General features: G+C 36.7%; 1 protein-coding gene across 2 annotated transcripts; it reads right to left on the bottom strand.

Moving 5' to 3' along the window:
* Positions 1-4,001: 4,001 nt before the first annotated feature.
* LOC124171354 (IQ and ubiquitin-like domain-containing protein) lies at positions 4,002-18,452 on the bottom strand. 2 transcript variants are annotated; one of them, XM_046550515.1, is made up of 9 exons: positions 17,447-18,452; positions 16,873-17,019; positions 13,008-13,180; positions 12,563-12,904; positions 12,179-12,343; positions 11,831-12,001; positions 10,612-10,857; positions 7,644-7,829; positions 4,002-4,243 (listed from the first exon to the last, which is right to left on the bottom strand). In XM_046550515.1, exons 1-9 carry the CDS (start codon positions 17,805-17,807, stop codon positions 4,091-4,093), a joined length of 1,944 nt encoding a protein of 647 aa, XP_046406471.1. In that variant the 5' UTR covers positions 17,808-18,452; the 3' UTR covers positions 4,002-4,090. The 2 variants fall into 2 exon arrangements, with proteins under 2 accessions (XP_046406471.1, XP_046406472.1); XM_046550516.1 differs by lacking the exons at positions 11,831-12,001; positions 12,179-12,343.
* Positions 18,453-18,535: the final 83 nt, after the last annotated feature.

Genomic DNA, 18,535 nt, shown 5'->3' with positions numbered 1-18,535 from the left:
TTTTACTAAATTGGATTGATATTACCAATAGAATAGCGTAGGGATTAATAAAATACCCCTCAGAAAGCCGTAAAACTCATCATTTTAAACCATTTATCTTAAAATTCCGCAATTTATGAGAATAAAATAAAATGGTAAATTTCCACACAATTTTATTTACAAAGTACTGACCCGGTTTCGACACGTAGTGTCATTATCGAAACCGGGTCGGTACTTTGAAAATAAAATTGTGTGGAAGTTTACCATTTTATTTTATTCTCATGGATATAAAAGATTTCCGGACACTGTGAATTATGTTCCGCAATTTACTAATCTCGCACCTACCGCTTATCCTGGTGGGTATACCATACCCCCACACACCCCGGTATTAGTTGCACCTAAACGTCCCCCAGCCTTAATTCCTGGCTGCGCCCCTGCACTGTTAAATGAAGGTGTACACTGGTAAAGAAGTACTCGAAACTGTCCAAAAATCTGCAGTATCATGACGCATTGAGGCCTTGCATTTAGTAATTTACGCACGTAGGTGTTACCTTAGGGTGGTCTAAAAATTTTTTAAAGTTGCAAATACAGATGAGTTTTTTGTGTACTTTCATTGGAAAACAAACTGCAGAAAATATCTGCTTGATCACTCAATTCCGAATCCTGCCGAATCGCATTTTAAAGTCGCCGTTGATTGGAAATCGTCTTCTTTTCATGGGCAACTCCGTTGTTTTTCTGATTACTAAGGCATAAATGGCGGGTACCAGTCACAAAACAACTTTTGGTGACAAGTATTAATTGCCAACGACAGTGAAAAGTTTGAATAGGTTAAAAATTATTGAAAGTAACTTTAACCTTACGTCGAACCTCAATATTCTCCTAGTTGAGAATAATTATCGTACGACTGACATGAGTCACAATTAGTCATTCCTACCATTCACATTCATTACATTCATCATATCGACAGATTTAAGTTTCTGATAAGAGGAATGCTCTTTCAGTCTGTGTAGCAGGCAATATTATTTATTGCGTTTTATACTTTTATTAAACTTACAGGTTGACCTTATCTTTCATTGTGAGATCAATTTTAAGATTCTTGAGGGAAAAGGCTTGTCCAGAGTCCGCAAAAATTGCCTGTTTTAACAGAATACTTTACCGGGAGGACCTTACGATCCGGTGCGGTAATTACTTGTTTCGTATATAGGATTTATTTTCTCAATTTTATTCATAAATGAAGTCTTTGTATCTTATAACAATTCTTTATCCATCAATCAAAGTTCACACAGATAGAAACCCCAAACAAACCAACTGCCTCCTTCAATATTAATAATCTATAAAATCAAAAACTACTTTTACATAAAAGAGGCAGTTCTCGATTAAACATAGTCTAAATTTTGAAACACGAAATGGTAGAGTCAAATATTGTGCGATCAAGCTGATTTTTTCAGTTGCTTTTTTCGCTTAAAACTACATCAATAATTTTCATATGCACTTACAACTTTGAAAAAAAAATTTAGACCACTGTAGTGTCAATATTTTTTATCCCAGGTATCTGTACACATAATTCAATTTGCTATCAGTTATTTGGAAATGTTGATACAATTTTTTTCAGCGTAAAAGCATTAGGAAAAAGTTTGCCCAAATTAGGTGAGGAAAATTTATAGGACGATTAGGCGGTTGTTGAAACTAATCAGATAATTCCGAAACCATAGTAGCTAAGGTCGAAAAATGAATATGCTTAACAGAATGTCTGACTTTTAAATCTTTCTTATATCCTATCATCGGATTTTAAAGACGCTCATACGTGGAGCTAAGAGTGGGGACTTGGACTTAATCCAAGCAATTGCACGGTAGTACATTTTTTGCGTACGTCGTCCAACTACACACATGTGTATGTTGTGGATGGTATCAACAGACAGACGAAGGTGACAGACGAAGTGATGTATCTGGGAGTGACAATAACTCCGACCCTATCGTAGTTAACGCATGTAAGAAATATTCGTGGCAGAGCCCTGAAATTGAAAATATGGTGTTCCCACATGGAAGAAGAATAAGTCCACGTGAAAACATGGGCTTGGAAATCAGTTGTTTTTATTGCAAGATTGGTTCTTAGTTAAACTGGACAATAAAATGTGGCTTGACCTGGAAAAATGTATAGTTACTTCGGAACTTAAACCTACTATGACAAAATCATTTTGGTATAGTTTGGTATTTATTAGTTAAGTACATCGTCATCGCTGTCATTTTACTTTTTTGTGCGCATTAATTTCGCCATTGTATGCTCAGAATTAAACTATGTCGCAATGGCCGTTCGCCATTTTTTATCATTGTCAATGGTGATATTTTGAAAAAATTAGGAATTTATTTTATCTCTCGATCCGCCGCCTAACTTTGGATTTATTCGCGGCGATAAATCGACAGCCTTAACCCTTTGGCGGATAAGTGGATGACATCACAATCTCCTGCCGGGCGGGTCACCGCTTCTCGGCCTTGCGTATCGTCCTAGAGTGTTGCATATGTCCAAGGATATACTCACGTCGATATACACTTCACAATTTCTAGAAATACTAGGAGTTAATATCAAGTTTATAAAGGTTTAATGTCTTACGAAAAGTTTTACCTTCACACTCTTAACGCACTGTTGTTTACGCTCAATTTTTTTCTACAAAAAGCATAGTAACCGAGTTTGAAGAGCTCTATCGTCTTTAACGAAGCAATCAATTTCAATGCAACAAAAATTATATGAAAGAGAATTTATTTCTACGTTGGATCGTCTAATTTTTAAAAAAATTCGGCTCCAAAATATTTCCTGTGCTTAATTTTTTTCTCAAAAAAAGTACCCGTTTTTGTGCATAAAATCAAGTTTCCCAAATTTGAGCGCTTGGTATTTCCATAATTGTTGTTCCAATAACTTGCGATTTTGATGTAAGAAAGCCAGATCTCGTATTAACAGGTTGCCAAAAACAAATTGTTTATACCACTGAAATTGATGGATTTGTTGTAAACAATGCAAACCTTTGCTAACTCCTAAACCAATGGGTCAATTGAAAATTGAGTGCAGGGAAGTACAAAAATGATTAGTATTGGAAATACTATGAAGCCGAAGATTTTTTAAATTAACGATCCAACACAGAAATCAATTCTCTTTCATATGCTTTTGTTGCATAAAAATCGATTGCTTCGTTTAGACAAAAGAGCTCCTGGAACTCTTGCTTATATTTTTACAAACAGTCTTGCTATTTTTTACAGACAGTAGCAAGTGATTGCATCCCTCAATATGGGGTTCTCGGAACGGTAATAACGTTACAGACTCATTAAAAATAATACGGAACAGTAATAACGTTACAGACTTGTTAAAAGTTGGCCACCAATTTGGCGTTTCCTTAATTATGAAGTGGCCAAAAAAAAGTGCCTTAAACCCCATAATTCCTTCTATTTCTCCAAAAAATTGTCATATATCTACGATTTATGATTTTTTAATGAAAAACTTTGCATAGGAGATTGAATATTTTAAAAATTGATAGTGACTCCAAGAATTTCTAGAAAGTGTGAAGTCTATATTGATGTGGTTGTATCTTTGGATGTATGCAACATGTTAGGGCGATACGCAAAACTGAGGAGTAGCGGTTACCTATCTGGCAAAAGATTGTTAAGTCATCAACTTATCTGTGAAAGGGTGAAGGTCAATTGGATTTTTTCGTCTTGATAAGCAAAAAAAATTAGGCGGCAGATCGAGAAACATATGCATACGATTTTCCTTGTGTTTCAAACTGCCTCCATCGACAATGTTAAAAATAATGGTTCACGTCCCATTACTATATAGTTTAATTCTGAGCATACCATGGCAAAATTTATGCGCATACAATAAATATCATTAAATAAGAATGTGAAAGTCTGTATCCTTGGGCATAGGCAACAACCGATTTCTTTTTGTTACCCGGGAAAACTGATTCATCAACTGAGAGATCGTAATGATCAGTCCCAGATAATTTAAACATTTTCATTCACTTAGATGACTTTATTTCCCTTAAATCATTTACAAAAATATACAAAAACTCAATCAGTAAAACAAACCCTTTACCAACTGCGGTATAGTAGGAGATAGTATTTCTCAAGAAATCTGCTGTATGTTATGAGACTTCTTAATATTGTACCAAGCTTTGCTGTGAGTTGGTTTGGCATTTTTATTCCACAGATGCTGATAATGCAAACGACCCATCAGGTGTTTAGTTCTCACTTGTTCAAATAGCCAGGATCCATAGACCTTAAAGTAAAGAAAAAGCTAATTCAGTGTGTAAAATATGAAGAAATTCTTATAAAATCAGAATAAGTAAGCGTGATAGAGCGGAATTTTTCCATATTGAAAGAAACACATGCAATTTTCCACAGTTATAAACTTTTTTTCCCGACCAAGGTTTTAATGTTGCTACATCATCTTCAAGGTACAAAATATGTAGTTCAAAAAAGGCGTTTCTTTAAAACTATTTTGTACCTTGAAGACAATGTAGTAGCATCAAAACCTAAGTCAGGAGTAAAAGTCTATAATGGTGGAAAATTGCTTTTATTTCTCAATATTTTCCATGAAATGATTATTTCCTGGTGAATTATATGCATGGAGCCTTCTCAGGATGTACAATGGTTGCATTCATAGTATATCACCAACATTTCAATACATCTCATTTCAACTCATCCATTGTCATCCAGGTGAATGCAAATTAAATGAATTTCATTCAATTAGGTAACTTCATTTTCCTTACAAAATTTAAAACAAAGTACAAAAACTCAAAGAATAAAACAAACCCTTTTCCCAAAACTACGGTAGGAGATCGTATTTCTCAAGAAATCTGTTGGATGTTACGAGAATTCTTGGTATTGCACCAAGCTTTGCTGAGAGTTAGCAGTAAATAATTGATTCACCCTGATGATGATGAGCATGTCGTCGTTGAACCGTTGGTGATATATAACAAGTTAAACAGGTGGAAAACCCAAGAAGGCTGTGCAAATAATTCTGTATCAATTCAGTTATTTTTCTTGTAGGTATGGTTTCTTTACACACTAAAAGTTATACAAGCAAATAATTAATAGTCTGACTTACGATTTTTCATATACAGTTAAACTCGCTTATAATGATCACGCATGTAAGGAAATTCCGCCAATTACGAAGTGAGTTCCTGACCCCTTGGACTTTCCTATGATTGCCATTGTTAATTTCCCTGCATGAAACGAGTTCAGATGACATGAAATCCCTACTATTACGGATTTCTCTTTGATCATTTTGGGAATTATTTCCTTTTTTATTAAGAAATTACAGCCATCTTCGCCACTTAAATGTTCCTTACCTTATCATCAGTTGTTATGCGGCCATCACCACATAGTTCTACTGTTGATCTTAAAATCCTTCCCTTAACAACTGTTTGATGGAAAGGGTAGGACGATGGTTAAATGCTACAGATCTGTTGTTTAAATAAAGACGATTTACGAAAGATTAGCCGGCAATCCTATGCAGCAATATCTTTTAAAATGGATATAATGAAATCCTGTTTACAACAAAATAGAATGATGGTCCCCTGAAATTTGTTATCAGCAAGTTTTACTGTACATCACAAAACAGTGGCATTAATTACATATATATATATGTATCATCAATATCATATCTATCTTCATTGTGTGTGAATAATTGTAGAGGAGGAAATAATGTGTGATGCTGTCTCATGCGGCAAGCAGAGCATGGGCAATAAGTAGAAGTTGAGTCACGGAGAGAGAAGAGATCTCTTCTTGGAACAGGGCTGCATACATTTGAGCCCACAGGTGTAATACGAGGAACATAAAATTTGATTTGCGACTTCAAAATTGGTTACCACTCAGTAGCATAGTTTTCTGACTTCTATTTCTGATACAAGAGCTTATAATTTATGGCTGTATTTATTATGTCTGGTTAAAATTCTATTAATTATTCCATATCAGGGCACATGTTTCACTGACCATTCTATCAATGGAAAATTGTAGGGTTTCTCTTTCTCTTAGGGAAATCTTTCTTTTCTGTAGGAACAGCAAATCATTTTTTTGCTAGTAGTGGGCCCCAATGGTGGCGAGAGCTTCTTCCTATCCCCTCCCTTTAGTCCCTACCCTCTCCCTGGAGGCATCATTGGGCTCTCATCGTGGAGGTACCTCCTGTCCGTTTTCCTTCACTGTCTTATTAATAATGAAAGACACTTTGTTTCTTCCACAATTTATTTATATATTTATAAAAATTTCTATTTTATTACTGGTTTTGGCTGTTGCACCACTATCAAATACTGACAATATTTGGTGGGGGCAGGTTCATATATATACTATGGTTGTTAATGTGGGGGTTGGAGGGGAGGTTTGGTTCCAAGCTGGGATTGGTAATTACTGGAGGAGAACGGGGGGACACAGTTTGTCAAGTGGGTTGTGGGGGTGAGGGATTTGTGAGGGTGATGAGTAATAAGGGGGATGGGTTGAGAAAGGTCATGTCATTAACCAGGTTTCCATTTGTAGCTATAACCCAAATTTCTAAGGCATCCATCCTCCTTCCTTTACTGGTAAAATGGAGTCTTTCTGGGTCAAAACTGCTTTGGTGCCCCATTTCCAGGAGGGGCCAGGCGAAAGCTGACGTATCATTCATGTCCTTCCAACAGGCCCTGTGTACCTTCATCCTTGTCTTGAAGTCTCCTCCCATTTGGCCAATGTAGCATGAATCACAGTTATTACACTTTAGTTTATAAATGCCAGATTTTAATTTGGATTCAATAACATCTTTAGCATTTAGCACTCCCAGCTTGAAACCAAACCTTCCTCCAACCCCCCACATTAACAACCATAGTATATAAAAATCTGCCCCCACCACATATTGTCTGTATTTGATAATGGTGTAACAGCCAAAACCGGTAATAAAATAGAAATTTTTATAAACTTGTGGAAGAAACAAAGTGTCTTTCATTATTAATATGGAGCCCTTCCACCACATATGATCTTCAAGTTTCGATTTAATTTTAATTCACTGTCCTTCCCCTCCCGTGGTGTGTGAGTGAAAAGCAAAGGCTTACAGGCCCAGCCCTCAGGAGAGTAACCCCACGAGACCATCCTAGGTTCTCATTCCATTTGACCATTCTATCCATCTATTCTACAGAATAATTGAAAGATTTTCATTCTCCATAGAAAAATCTGCCCCTTCTGTAGATACATCAAAGTATAGTTTCGCTAGTAGTGCCCCATGCTGCCCTAGTGATGGCGTTGGGATTTCCCTATCCTTTCCTTTCCAACCCTATCCCCATCATGGAGGCGTAGGCAGGGTCCTGATTGTGGCGGTGCCTCTTTCCTTTTACCTTGCCCTCCAAATCCCTCCTTGGGGTAACTGGGCTTATCAGTTAAGGAACTGGGTCCTGGCCCCAGTGGTTGTAGCCTTGTAAGGCCCACCCTGGGTACTCATCCACTGACCATTATTCTCAGCTACCTACTTCACAGCTGTTCTCAAGTTATGGTAATGGCTGTTTCAAGTTACCATCAATGCTAAACTGATATTATGAAACTGGCCCTTAGTAATACAGTAATATTTTAATGTTCATTGATGATCATGTTATTTTACCTCTGTATTTATGCTAATTTGAATTCATATGTATATTTACATCTTTCATTGTACCCACCTCTAGAGGATTATCTACCAACATGTGTGCCCGCATTTCCTTCTCAGTGATTAGGAAACAATTCCATGGCGACCAGGCAATAGCATTATCAAAACGACACAGGCGCAGAAGAGTAACATCTTTAGTCTCACTAAGGATAGACTTTCCATGCCAAATAGTATTGACTATGTAGAATATGTCTTCCTCCTGAAAAAGTTAAAAATAATAATTTAGGGCTTTGGACTTCTATAAGTACAGAAAAATAATGTGGAGTTTTTATTCTACGAAGTCTTGCTACTTAGGTAGAAAACATGAGGCTTAAAAATTTTAAGCACTCATAGGTACTTTATCTATGCAATGAAACAGTTTATATGCAATATTGCACTTATGAATATAGAGCTAAAATATGGAATGTATGAATAAAAGTCAAACCTCATTATAACAAGCCACTGTCCTGCAGAGAAAAATATGGCCTAATCTGAATCCCATTTAATACTTATACATTTTCCCTCTCTATACAGCACACCTCTTTGCAGGAAACATTTCTGTACCATGAAATAAGTTTTTGGTAAACAAAAGAGTTTTCACCTCTTTCAAAGAAAAAATTAAGATTCGTGAACTGACATTCTCAATTTTGACATGTTTCCTTCACAGTGCCTGGGGAAAATTGCCTATGAGCGGCTTACGATGTACATTTTTTTTTATTCTTGGGATTTGGATTTTTTTGAATGTCCTAAAAAATGCACATTTTGACTATAACTCATTTGAAAATGGACAATTTTTGGAAGGGGAATTTTGCTATAACGGCTCACCATTATTGGTGGCTATTGTGATTTTAATTTATCGCTCTGATCATTTCTGGTCAAGACAAATTACCTTGTGCTCCAGCAACAATGCATGCCATGATGCACTGCCTGGGGCCTGATGCCTGGGGCACAGAAGGATCTACTAATACCCAGTTAAAATTTATGAATTGCCATCAGAATCAATATTTATCTCCTTAATTCGCACAATTTAATAATACCGCTACTCAAAATGTTAGTTCAGCATTTCAGTCTAATTCATTAGGGTTCAACTGAATACGTAATAGGGTACTTGGACCCAATTACATCCGCAAACCCTGATCAACACACTTAACTCCATTGTAAACAAAAGAAATCACATCACAGGTAATAACTCAAGTGCAATTTGATGGATGGACCAAATAATTTCAGACCATGGCCAACTATCAATAATGGCTACTAGTTTACAAAAGACTAAATAATAGAATTTTTCCAAATAAACAGAGATGAAAACTGGCATATCTGAAATATAATCAATTTACGGCTACATATCAAAAATAATTTGAAAAATGACCATCAAATATTATTATTACTCACATTGCACAAAATATCTCCTGGATATCTAGAAAATATCTTCAATGTCTTGGAAATCGTAAATATCTACTAGATGTCTAGAAAATGTTATTTTTTGAGTGGAGACTCTTTTTGAATATGTCCACAGAAAGTAGCCAAAAGCCACTCAAATCTTGAAAAACTATGTAACTGCTATGCTTTTTGGTGGATGGATAGATAAAGTGATTGTACGCATGTGCACTAAAAAAGCAAAAGCAACTCGTCTGGCAAATGTTAATTAAAGTGATTTAGAGCTAGGATAATTTGTTTTTTTTAAATATCTACTAGATGTCTAGAATATGGCTATTCTATGAAAGTATGGCTAATGTTTAGCCTTAAAAAAATAACGGAATTTCAGATACTGAAAGTAATTAAACAAAAATATAATTTAAAGAAATGATGCATATTTCAAAAAACAAAAATATTTGTGATGAAAGAGCAGACATCGACAATTTAAGCAAAATTTATAATTGTTTCATTAATCAAAATTATAGGTAACTACATATGAACTGTCTCAACCAGGGGCGCAGCTAGGAATTAAGGCTAGGAGGGATTTTAGGTGCAACTAATATTGGGGTGTCTGGGGGTATGGCATACCCACCAGGGTAATCGGGAGGTGCGGGGGCCTTCCTCAGAAAAATTTTAGGATAAATAGTAAGTTTTACAGCTTTCTGAGGGATATTTTTAAAATCCTTACAACATTCTATAAGTTATATTAATGAAATTAAGAAAAATGGATTTAACTTAAAAATTTCTTTGAGCTCTGGGGGGGTTTTATCCCCCAAAACCCCACCATGCTGCACCACTGGTCTTATCTTAATTACCATCAATAAACAAATCCAATTCAGTGGAGTAAAAGGTATATCAAAATTATAGTCTATTCTTTTTATAATTAATTCACAACTAATATTGTTTATTACCGTAAAAAATATTGCCATTGCCTTTTACATATAACAGTTATGAACTCATTCATTCGTAGCCCTGATGAAGGTACTTAAATGCGTTGGCAAAAACTTGCATTAAAAATTCTTCAAGACCTATATTGCAAGACACTGAATCAACATTCATTGATAATGTTGCAGACTCCATTAAGAAATTTAATAGGAAATTTTAAGCTCCTTTGGAAACTTCAAATTTGGAATTGGAGGAGGCGGCCCCTCACTAGAAAAAAGCGAAAGCCATAGAAGTTCCAATATTCAGGAAGAATCTCCAGAAGACGCCTACCATCACTTCCTGCTCCACAAGAAGGCTGTCAGTTGAAAATAAACTCTTGATATATCGAAAAATATTGTATTTTGGTCATTTATCCTGAGTTTTCCCAATGCCTCCAATTTGAATATGAATGCCTAGAAAATATTTGCTTCAAGATATCTTTTAGATATCAGAAAAGCAGAAATTCAGATATCTACAAAATATCTAGAAGATATTTTCTAGACATAAGCTGAAGATGTTCTAGATATTTTGTAGACATCTAGAGGATATTTTGTGCAGTGTGGGTAGAAGCATCCAAAGATTGAATCAGAAAATTATGTAACTTAATGCTGTATAAAATTTTGTCAACTAAATGCCTGAAAAGAAAAGATTTTTTTTCTCACCTGCATTACAAAGGCTATTGAAAATAAGCAGTTATATTTTTCCTCCTCTCTCTGAATCGACCGCAAAATTGATTGATACAAAGAATAATCAACACGTCTCCGGCTCATGTTCTCCAGCCAAAAGCAAGACTTGCATACATTGCCATGACTTGAAGTTGGTTTTCCTCTAAATGAACTCTGAAGTTTGAATCTCTTGCAGAACTTGCAAACATATACCTGGCTTCTGCTGTGACTGAGTTCACTCCTCTGAGAAAATATGTAAGAACACAAATAAAGAAAAAATATTTACATATCATTAAGATGGAAAAAAATTCTTCACTTATCTTTGAATGCTTATTATAATATCACTAGATCTGTGGTCTTCAACCTTTTTTAACACTGGGGCCAAAACTTGATATCACATCGTCCAAAGGGCCACAATGCTCCACTTTAGAGGTGTAACTAGGAATATGCTTTGGAATATATGAGGTGGCCTGGGGTGGGAAAATTTTTGAAAAAATGACTTCCCTGAATATAAATTTTACATAATTTTGGCACTAAAAATTTTAATTTAAGCAGAAGCAGTTATTATATTTCAAAACTAGGAAATATTTTTAAATAGCTTTTTTTATTTCTCTGATGCTTTGGGGGGGATCTATCCCCTCATCCCCCCCAACCATAGGTGGATCTGGGGGGGGGGGGGCACGTGCCCCTCCCCAGAACCTTAAAAAGTATGGAAGATTTTAATAAAGTCCCATTATCATAGCATTTGTTTTTGTATTACAAGGTTTCCTTGTGCCCCCCCAGAACAAAATCCTGGACACGGCCTTGCTTGTGCCCCCCCTCAAAAGCAAATCCTGGATCCGCCCATGCCCCCATCCCATTGTTTTTTTTTTGACGAGTGCATTGATATTTCGTTTTATTTTTGTAGTTGTATACAATATTTTCTTTAGCCTATAAGTGCCGCAAGAAATTGCCAGTAGGCCACAAGTTTAAGACCCTTGCATTAGATAGTCCACTCAGTTTTCAAAGAAATAATCCCTGTAAAAATCATCTGAAGGAGAAGAAAATAACATTCCAATACATAGCTGGCACTCTCATATTGAACTATAACCAAAATGCTAAGAATGCTACTAAATGAACAGGTTTCCATAGGAGGCCATATCCTCTCTAAACCTCCAAAACACTTACACCGTTGTCATAAAAGGGAACCATTTTTTAAATTGTAAAATGTACCAACTTGTTTAAGGTTTTTCGATACGTAATCCTCAAAAAATGCCAGCAAATATTTTGCTGTGATCTTTTGTAGAGCAGTAAGATGCTTGTCATCCACTCCAATGTCCAGCAAGTCAAGTTGCTCAGTGAGGAGATCATGAATTCTAGGATTATCCCAATCTCCCATTTTGTCAAGCTAAAAAATTAATGGAATATATGAGAAAAAACTCAACTGATATAAACATTAATGTCAGTGGCATGTGCTTCATGACAGGTTTAGAATTTGTGCCTAAACTTAAATGTGATAAATCCATCAACTTAAACACTTTCAATTATCAGTTAAAATTCTCCATTATGTAAAGAGGTACTATACCATTTCCAGCATTGTCATTATTAGAGATTTCCTATCTTGCATTGAAAAAGTGTCACTAATGTACTTTCTGTAAATCTCATACCAATTGGATAACTTCTGGTGATGCTCAGTTTCAACTTTTATAGAATGTCCTTGCTCACCAATCCATGTTAAGGGTCTGCAAAACTGCAGGTTAATTTTTCATAAGTAAAATTTCTTATTGATTAAGGAATGGATATTGACCAAAATCATGCATATTCAAAAGTACAGGTTTATTTTTAAAAGATAAATATAGAAAGAATTTATCACCCATGAACAGGTATAAATCAAATTCATGCTTAAAGGACATTTTTGGATGCACAAATGTCACCAATGCAGCAAAATTATTCTTTACAAGGACCTTACCTTTTTTATCATATTCAAGCTATGCTGATCTTTCATCAACCCACGCCGACATCTTCTCTCTTCATCTTCACAATTCAGGCCATCAATTTCTTTTTTCAAATGACATTTTCCAAAATAATTTTTCAAAGTGCCAGTGAAAATTTTACTCATTTCTTCATAGCTGCCAGCTTCCTGGCTAAACATGTCAATGTTCCCTAATTGGTCAGCTTGCAGTGAGTTTTCCCTAGCAGCAACTGAATCCCCATGCCCAACATCCTCTAAAACTCCCCATCCAGTAAATTTCACAGAATTCATTTTTGTCCTCAATAGCCAACGACGCCAATACTTCTGAAGAACCATGGCCTTAAAAAGACATTTGACATTTAAAAAAGAAAACGTATCCACAACTTCTGGAAGTAAGTAGTGCAAAAGTAGATTAGCAACATAATCGATATCAGCACATTACCTTTTCTTTGGTTTCTTTCGTAGGAATGTATTCTCTTGGGGTCAATTCAATGTTGAGAGGCTCTATTAAATACAATCCTTGAACAGGTGTTTGAGTTGATTTAGTTTCATCAGTTCCTTCAAGCTTGGATGCTATGCTAAGAGCTGTTTGCGTATCTCTCTCATTCCGTATAACTGAAAATACAACATGTAGATAAAAATATAAGCTGCAAGTTGGTGGGAGGTGCAATAAGACAATTCAGTGGTGCAGCTGGGGGGGGGGGGGTTTGGGGGATAAACCCCCCCCCCCCCCCCATAGCTCAGAGAAATTTTTAAGTTAAATCCATTTTACTTAATTGCTTTAATATTACTTATAGAATATTCTAAGGATTTATAAAAATAACCCTCAGAAAGCCGTATAACTCACTATCTATCCTTAAATTTTTCTGGGGAAGGCCCCCTCACCTTCCGCTTACCCTGGCGGGTATGCCATACCCCCAGACACCCCAGTATTAGTTGCGCCTAAAACCCCTCCTAGCCTTAATTCCTAGCTGCGCCCCTGAGACAATTAAGGTAGAGCCTGAAATAAATTTGGCTGGATTCACCTTGACTTGGCCATCACAGCCTAGTGCTGGTAAGGCCAGCTTTAAGTAAGGATAAGGATTAATAGATTGATAGCAACAAAACACCTCTTATTGGCAGATCATGAATTAATGTAACTTCTCTATCAAAATCCAGCACCTCAAGAAGAGAGGAAAAAATACCGGATGCCCTCGAGCAATTAAGGATGATACTATGTAATGATAGTAGAATATATTCTCCTCATCAATCAAAACATATGTTCCCTAAGACATCTTACTTGGTAGTTTCACCCATTGAAAACTGGAAATTCGTGATAAAATGTTCATCACCCTTCCTTACTCCCTACTATTCTGCCTCCAACTTTACCCCTAAATCTCAGAAGGTATTATCCACCAGTGGCATAGTGATGGGGGGGCCTTTTTGGGGGATAAAACCCTGCCCCCCAGAGCTCAGATAAATTTTTAAGTTTAATCCATTTTACTTAATTGGATCAGTATTACTAATAGCATAGTGTTAGGATTAATCAAATATCCCTCAGAAAGCCGTAAAACTCGCCATTTTGAACCATTTATCTTAATTTTTTCTTGAGGAGGGCCACCGCAACTCCTGATTACCCTGGCGGGTATGCAACACCCACATACCCCCAAGTATTAGTTGCGCCTAAAACCCCCCCCCCCTAGCCTTAATGTTTTGCTGAAGACCCTGTTATCCACCAACCAAAATGCTGAGCAGAAAATGAAGTCCTCCTTTTCTCTACCCTATTCCCCTCAACTGATTATCCATGAAAGCTAAGAACAAATCTGTACAAAACAATTTCATGCTTTCCCAGCATATTGTATCATGGAATTTTAAAATCTCTTCTCCAAATACTTTTTGATCATTATGGTAGTTAATCAAAGAAGTTAATTCATTACTGTTTACTTCTAAAATATTTTGCAATGCGCTATAATTACTTGCTTTAGCAGATAAAGGCCATAGGCACCACTAAAATCTAAAAGATCACTTGGACGATGAACAACACTATTCGTTGGGTTAAATCTTTCTAATTTAAGTTGTTCTATTTTCTGCGACTCTAAAGTTAAAATTCTCTTTGGTTGTTAGGGATTCCCACTGGGTTAGGTTCTCTATCATGGCCAACATTTCAATGAATCATTTCCTCCACCATCATCAGCAGTGGCGTAGGCAAGGGGGCCAGACCCCCCCAAAATTTAAAAACTCAATAATTTTTCCTCATAAAAGAAAACAAAATATTGAAAAATCATGAAATTACAAAATGTTTCTTTAGCAAATGAAGTTTTTTCGATTATGAAAAGTGTTAGAATCAGTTTAAAACCCAATACATACATACTTAGTAACCCATTTTTCTAAAATTTTCCCCCCTGGTTTTGGACCCCCCTCCCCAAACAAAATTCCTGGCTAGGCCCCTGGTCATCAGCTAGGGGATGCCCCGATGACAATGGATGACTCATTCATTGAAATGTTGCCCGCAATGGAGAACCTGACCCAATGAAAATCCCAAATAACCATCCACAAAATCTGTGCAATTTAAGGAAATAGTGGTTGAATCTAGTCATCAATGCATATAATATTTCTGCAAATGATTGTGAATCTATCTACTTATTCTATAATAGAGCAGTTTTGCCACACAGATTGCGATCTGCTGCTAGTCATATAAGCATTGCATCCATGCAAATCAAGTCAAATTATGCATATCTCAATGCAAGTCAAGTCAAGTCTCTTGTATATGCTCTTTTATGATAACCAGTGTCCCACTCAAGTATGTGAACATCAAAGGCATCAGGTTTTTAACCTTCATCTCAGCAATGAAATTGGAAGAATATCTCTGGGAGCCAAAGAATCAAAATATCTGGTAAGGAAAATACAAGGCAATTTTTCGAAACAACTTTGGGCTACATTCTGAACTCATCCCTCTCTTGCGTAGAAATGGTCTCGAAAACTCTGTAGCACCCCCTGGGTTGACCTAGAAGGTTTCATATATCTGCAGGTCCTTGAAGGTTTGATTTAACTTACATGGTGCCAAGTTTCACATTTTGGATGGAAACAGATGGAGCCAATTAATAGTTACTGATCAGAAACTGCTTATATTCAGGTCCGGTTTACTAAAAACCAATCCTACTAAACCTAAAGTGTGATTTTCAAGTTACACCTATACTCTTTTTCTGAACTGATGGTGGCTGGGTGGAAAATAGCAAGAAGCCAATCAGAAGCGCTGCCCCTTCCACCTCTCCTTTCCCCTCAATCCCCTTCCCTTTTCCGCTCTGCTCCCCTCCATCCCGCCGACTGGCGTTGCGAGCCTTGGGAATAACGGTAATTTCGGGGGTGGCAGAAGATTCTCGGACGAACGCTGTGCGGTCTCCACAGATTCGATTTGGCAACACTGCTAGCTGGAGAGCGATCTGCACTGCACGGAGTTCGGAGAGAGACTGCGGGCTCCAACACACTTTTTCCTGTTGCTCTTCTGTGATTGGCTTGAAGAGTGGGTGGGTTTCGAGCACGCTCAAGGTCAGCCGCCGTCAGTTCAGAAAAATGGTATAATGGGCTCATTCAGGGAGAGAGAGTGCTCAGAGCTCTCACTGACTCAGCATGGGAATGGATACACCTGGAGCATATTTCCACCTTCCCTAAATGCAAGAAGGTAACTGCTGTGGTAACACTCTGACTGTAGAGGTGAATTATAGGGGGGGTCACAGAGGTGATGGCCTTCCTCTCCCAAATTTTTTCAATTTTTTCAATTTTTCTTAGTTTAATAGTTTGTAAAGGAAGTGTATATACAAAGGTATGGCTACAATTCCCAAATATGACAGAAGTTTGATTTGTATTTATCGTAGAGTGTAGCACTCCCTACTGTAAAAATACCCCTCTCTCTTAGGGGTATTCCATACTCCCTGGACCCAAGTCATGACCCCCCCTAAATTTGATGCTGAGCACATTACTGGCTCTGAATACCCCTAAATGAGCCCAATGCAAGTCAGCATAATATAATGATGGTGCTGTTCTCTTCCTCAACTTGGAGAGGGGGCTTCAGATAAAGGAGGCTATTGTGGTTATTCCCAAATCAAAAAATGATTCTTTTCCAAATATGCTGTATTTGTGTGAACAAGCTGGAATCATTTGTCAATATCACAACAATTTGGATGAAACAGATTTCAGAATTGTCACATTTCCAAAAATAATGAATTATCCTAAAAAATTTAAGGCAAAGCATTTCCTTCATTATCACTTCATGCCTTGCTGTAATATTCCATGCACAGAAAAAAACTGACAAGTTGAAATGGAAACATTACCATCAGATTTGGAGAAAAAATAGGTCTGTGAAGAAACATGGTGGTATTCCTTTCTATTTAAGCGATGACGATAACCACCAATGAAGGATTTATCTAAGTTCTCTTTTATTATTTCAACCAGGAGTTGCACTGGTTCTTTTCCTTCACCTAGATCAAAAAAATAGACTTTAAAAATAAGCATATTTGATGAAGAAAATAAAATATTTACTAATTAACTTCACTCAAAGTTGTAGAAAATAAATTAATATACTACAGACAAGGAAGTGCACGATTTATGCAGCCCGCTTCAAACTTTTAGCAAGGTGAATTTATTCTATAGATAAGTGGAAACTTTAGATTCCATTTCATTCGTTCCTGATAGTGATGAAGGAATTCCATCAAGTAACACCTAAAACCATTGCACAATTAAACTCCACACAGATATTACGGTGAAATTTAAAGCCAAAGTGAGTCATACATTTTCTGCGACAAATGTCCATTGACCTGACTTGGTACATGTCCTGATCTGAATCTCAATGACTAATTCTTAAAAGAATTTTATATAATGGAGCGTATCAGTAATATTTTTACATACCTTTGTCAACAGCCACACTGATTACATCTCTGACGGCCAGATCACCATAAAGTTGCCTTGCTAAAGCATTGAAATCTACTGTGTGACTGGTATGCAAATTCATGATAATTGTTCCACATTTTTCCATAGAAAATGAAGCAAGAGTTTCAGTGTCCCTGACAGTAATAGAGTCTTTTGATAGAATTATGTCTGAAATTGGAATTTTTAGTATGCTGGAGATTTGTTTTCTAATCGCAAGTGTGGAAGTTTCTACAGCAAATGGCATAGTGAAAACTTTGTCCTGAGGCAATTTAAATTTCACAGTGACCCTAGGTGCTGAAGTGAATAAGTCATCTGAGTCAAGAATACGCTTAGACGTCATTGCCGATTTTAGACGAGAAAGCAGAAAATGAAATGGAAGCGAGGTGTAGATCGACCATCAATTCTCTTCCAGTAATGGCCACGGTAATAACAAAATGCCGCTTTTCGTTGATTTAAATTCTCGGTAAGATTTAAATTAAGGATTACTCCGTTTACAGTCTTTTCGCGGAGTTTAATATGGGAGAAAATGTTGACTACTGAGGCACAATCTTAAAAGAAACGCGATCGACAGGATTTTTTTAAAGGTTACGTATTCTTTCTATCGGATATAATGACGACTGGATATCCTAAAGATCTGAACTAGGAGTAACTAGATAGGGAACAGATATTTTCCACAATATTTGACCACTGCATTCACAAAGGCCAAAGAGATAATGGGCAATGCGCGTAGCAATGGAGTTTGAAACCGGTCCACCCTAAGATTACGGTGTTCAATCAATGAATTCAATGTGCATTATCTCTGTCGCGTAAATCCGACAAATCATTCAGAAAACTGAAAAGAGATGGACATATACGGCTGTCTGACATATTTTCATTCTTATTGATGCGGTATCTATAGCAACCGCGCCTTCCATGTGAAACCACCGCGAATTCATTGGATAATGAATGAAGGTCAGACCCCTTCAGCGCGTTCAAGGGCCGCTATGCTGTGCTTCCCTCTATAATTATACTCGCGGAGATGTATTAATGTTTTCTCGAATCATTTCTCGTAGTCGTGGAGTCGTGGAT

This window comes from Ischnura elegans, chromosome X, assembly GCF_921293095.1.
Source record: "Ischnura elegans chromosome X, ioIscEleg1.1, whole genome shotgun sequence".
NCBI classification, from domain to species: domain Eukaryota; kingdom Metazoa; phylum Arthropoda; class Insecta; order Odonata; family Coenagrionidae; genus Ischnura; species Ischnura elegans.
Note: the sequence above shows the minus strand (reverse complement) of the source record. Positions and strands in the feature narration are given on the sequence as shown.

Bases quoted from the DNA above. Each gene is read 5' to 3' on its own strand.
- LOC124171354 (XM_046550515.1), bottom strand. From the start codon at position 17,807: ATGACGTCTAAGCGTATTCTTGACTCAGATGACTTATTCACTTCAGCA. The intron at 17,020-17,446 runs GTATGTAAAAAT...TTTTTGATCTAG, and splicing joins CAGTGTGGCTGTTGACAAAG to GTGAAGGAAAAGAACCAGTG. The intron at 12,002-12,178 runs GTATAGTACCTC...TTAATTTTTTAG, and splicing joins TAATGACAATGCTGGAAATG to CTTGACAAAATGGGAGATTG.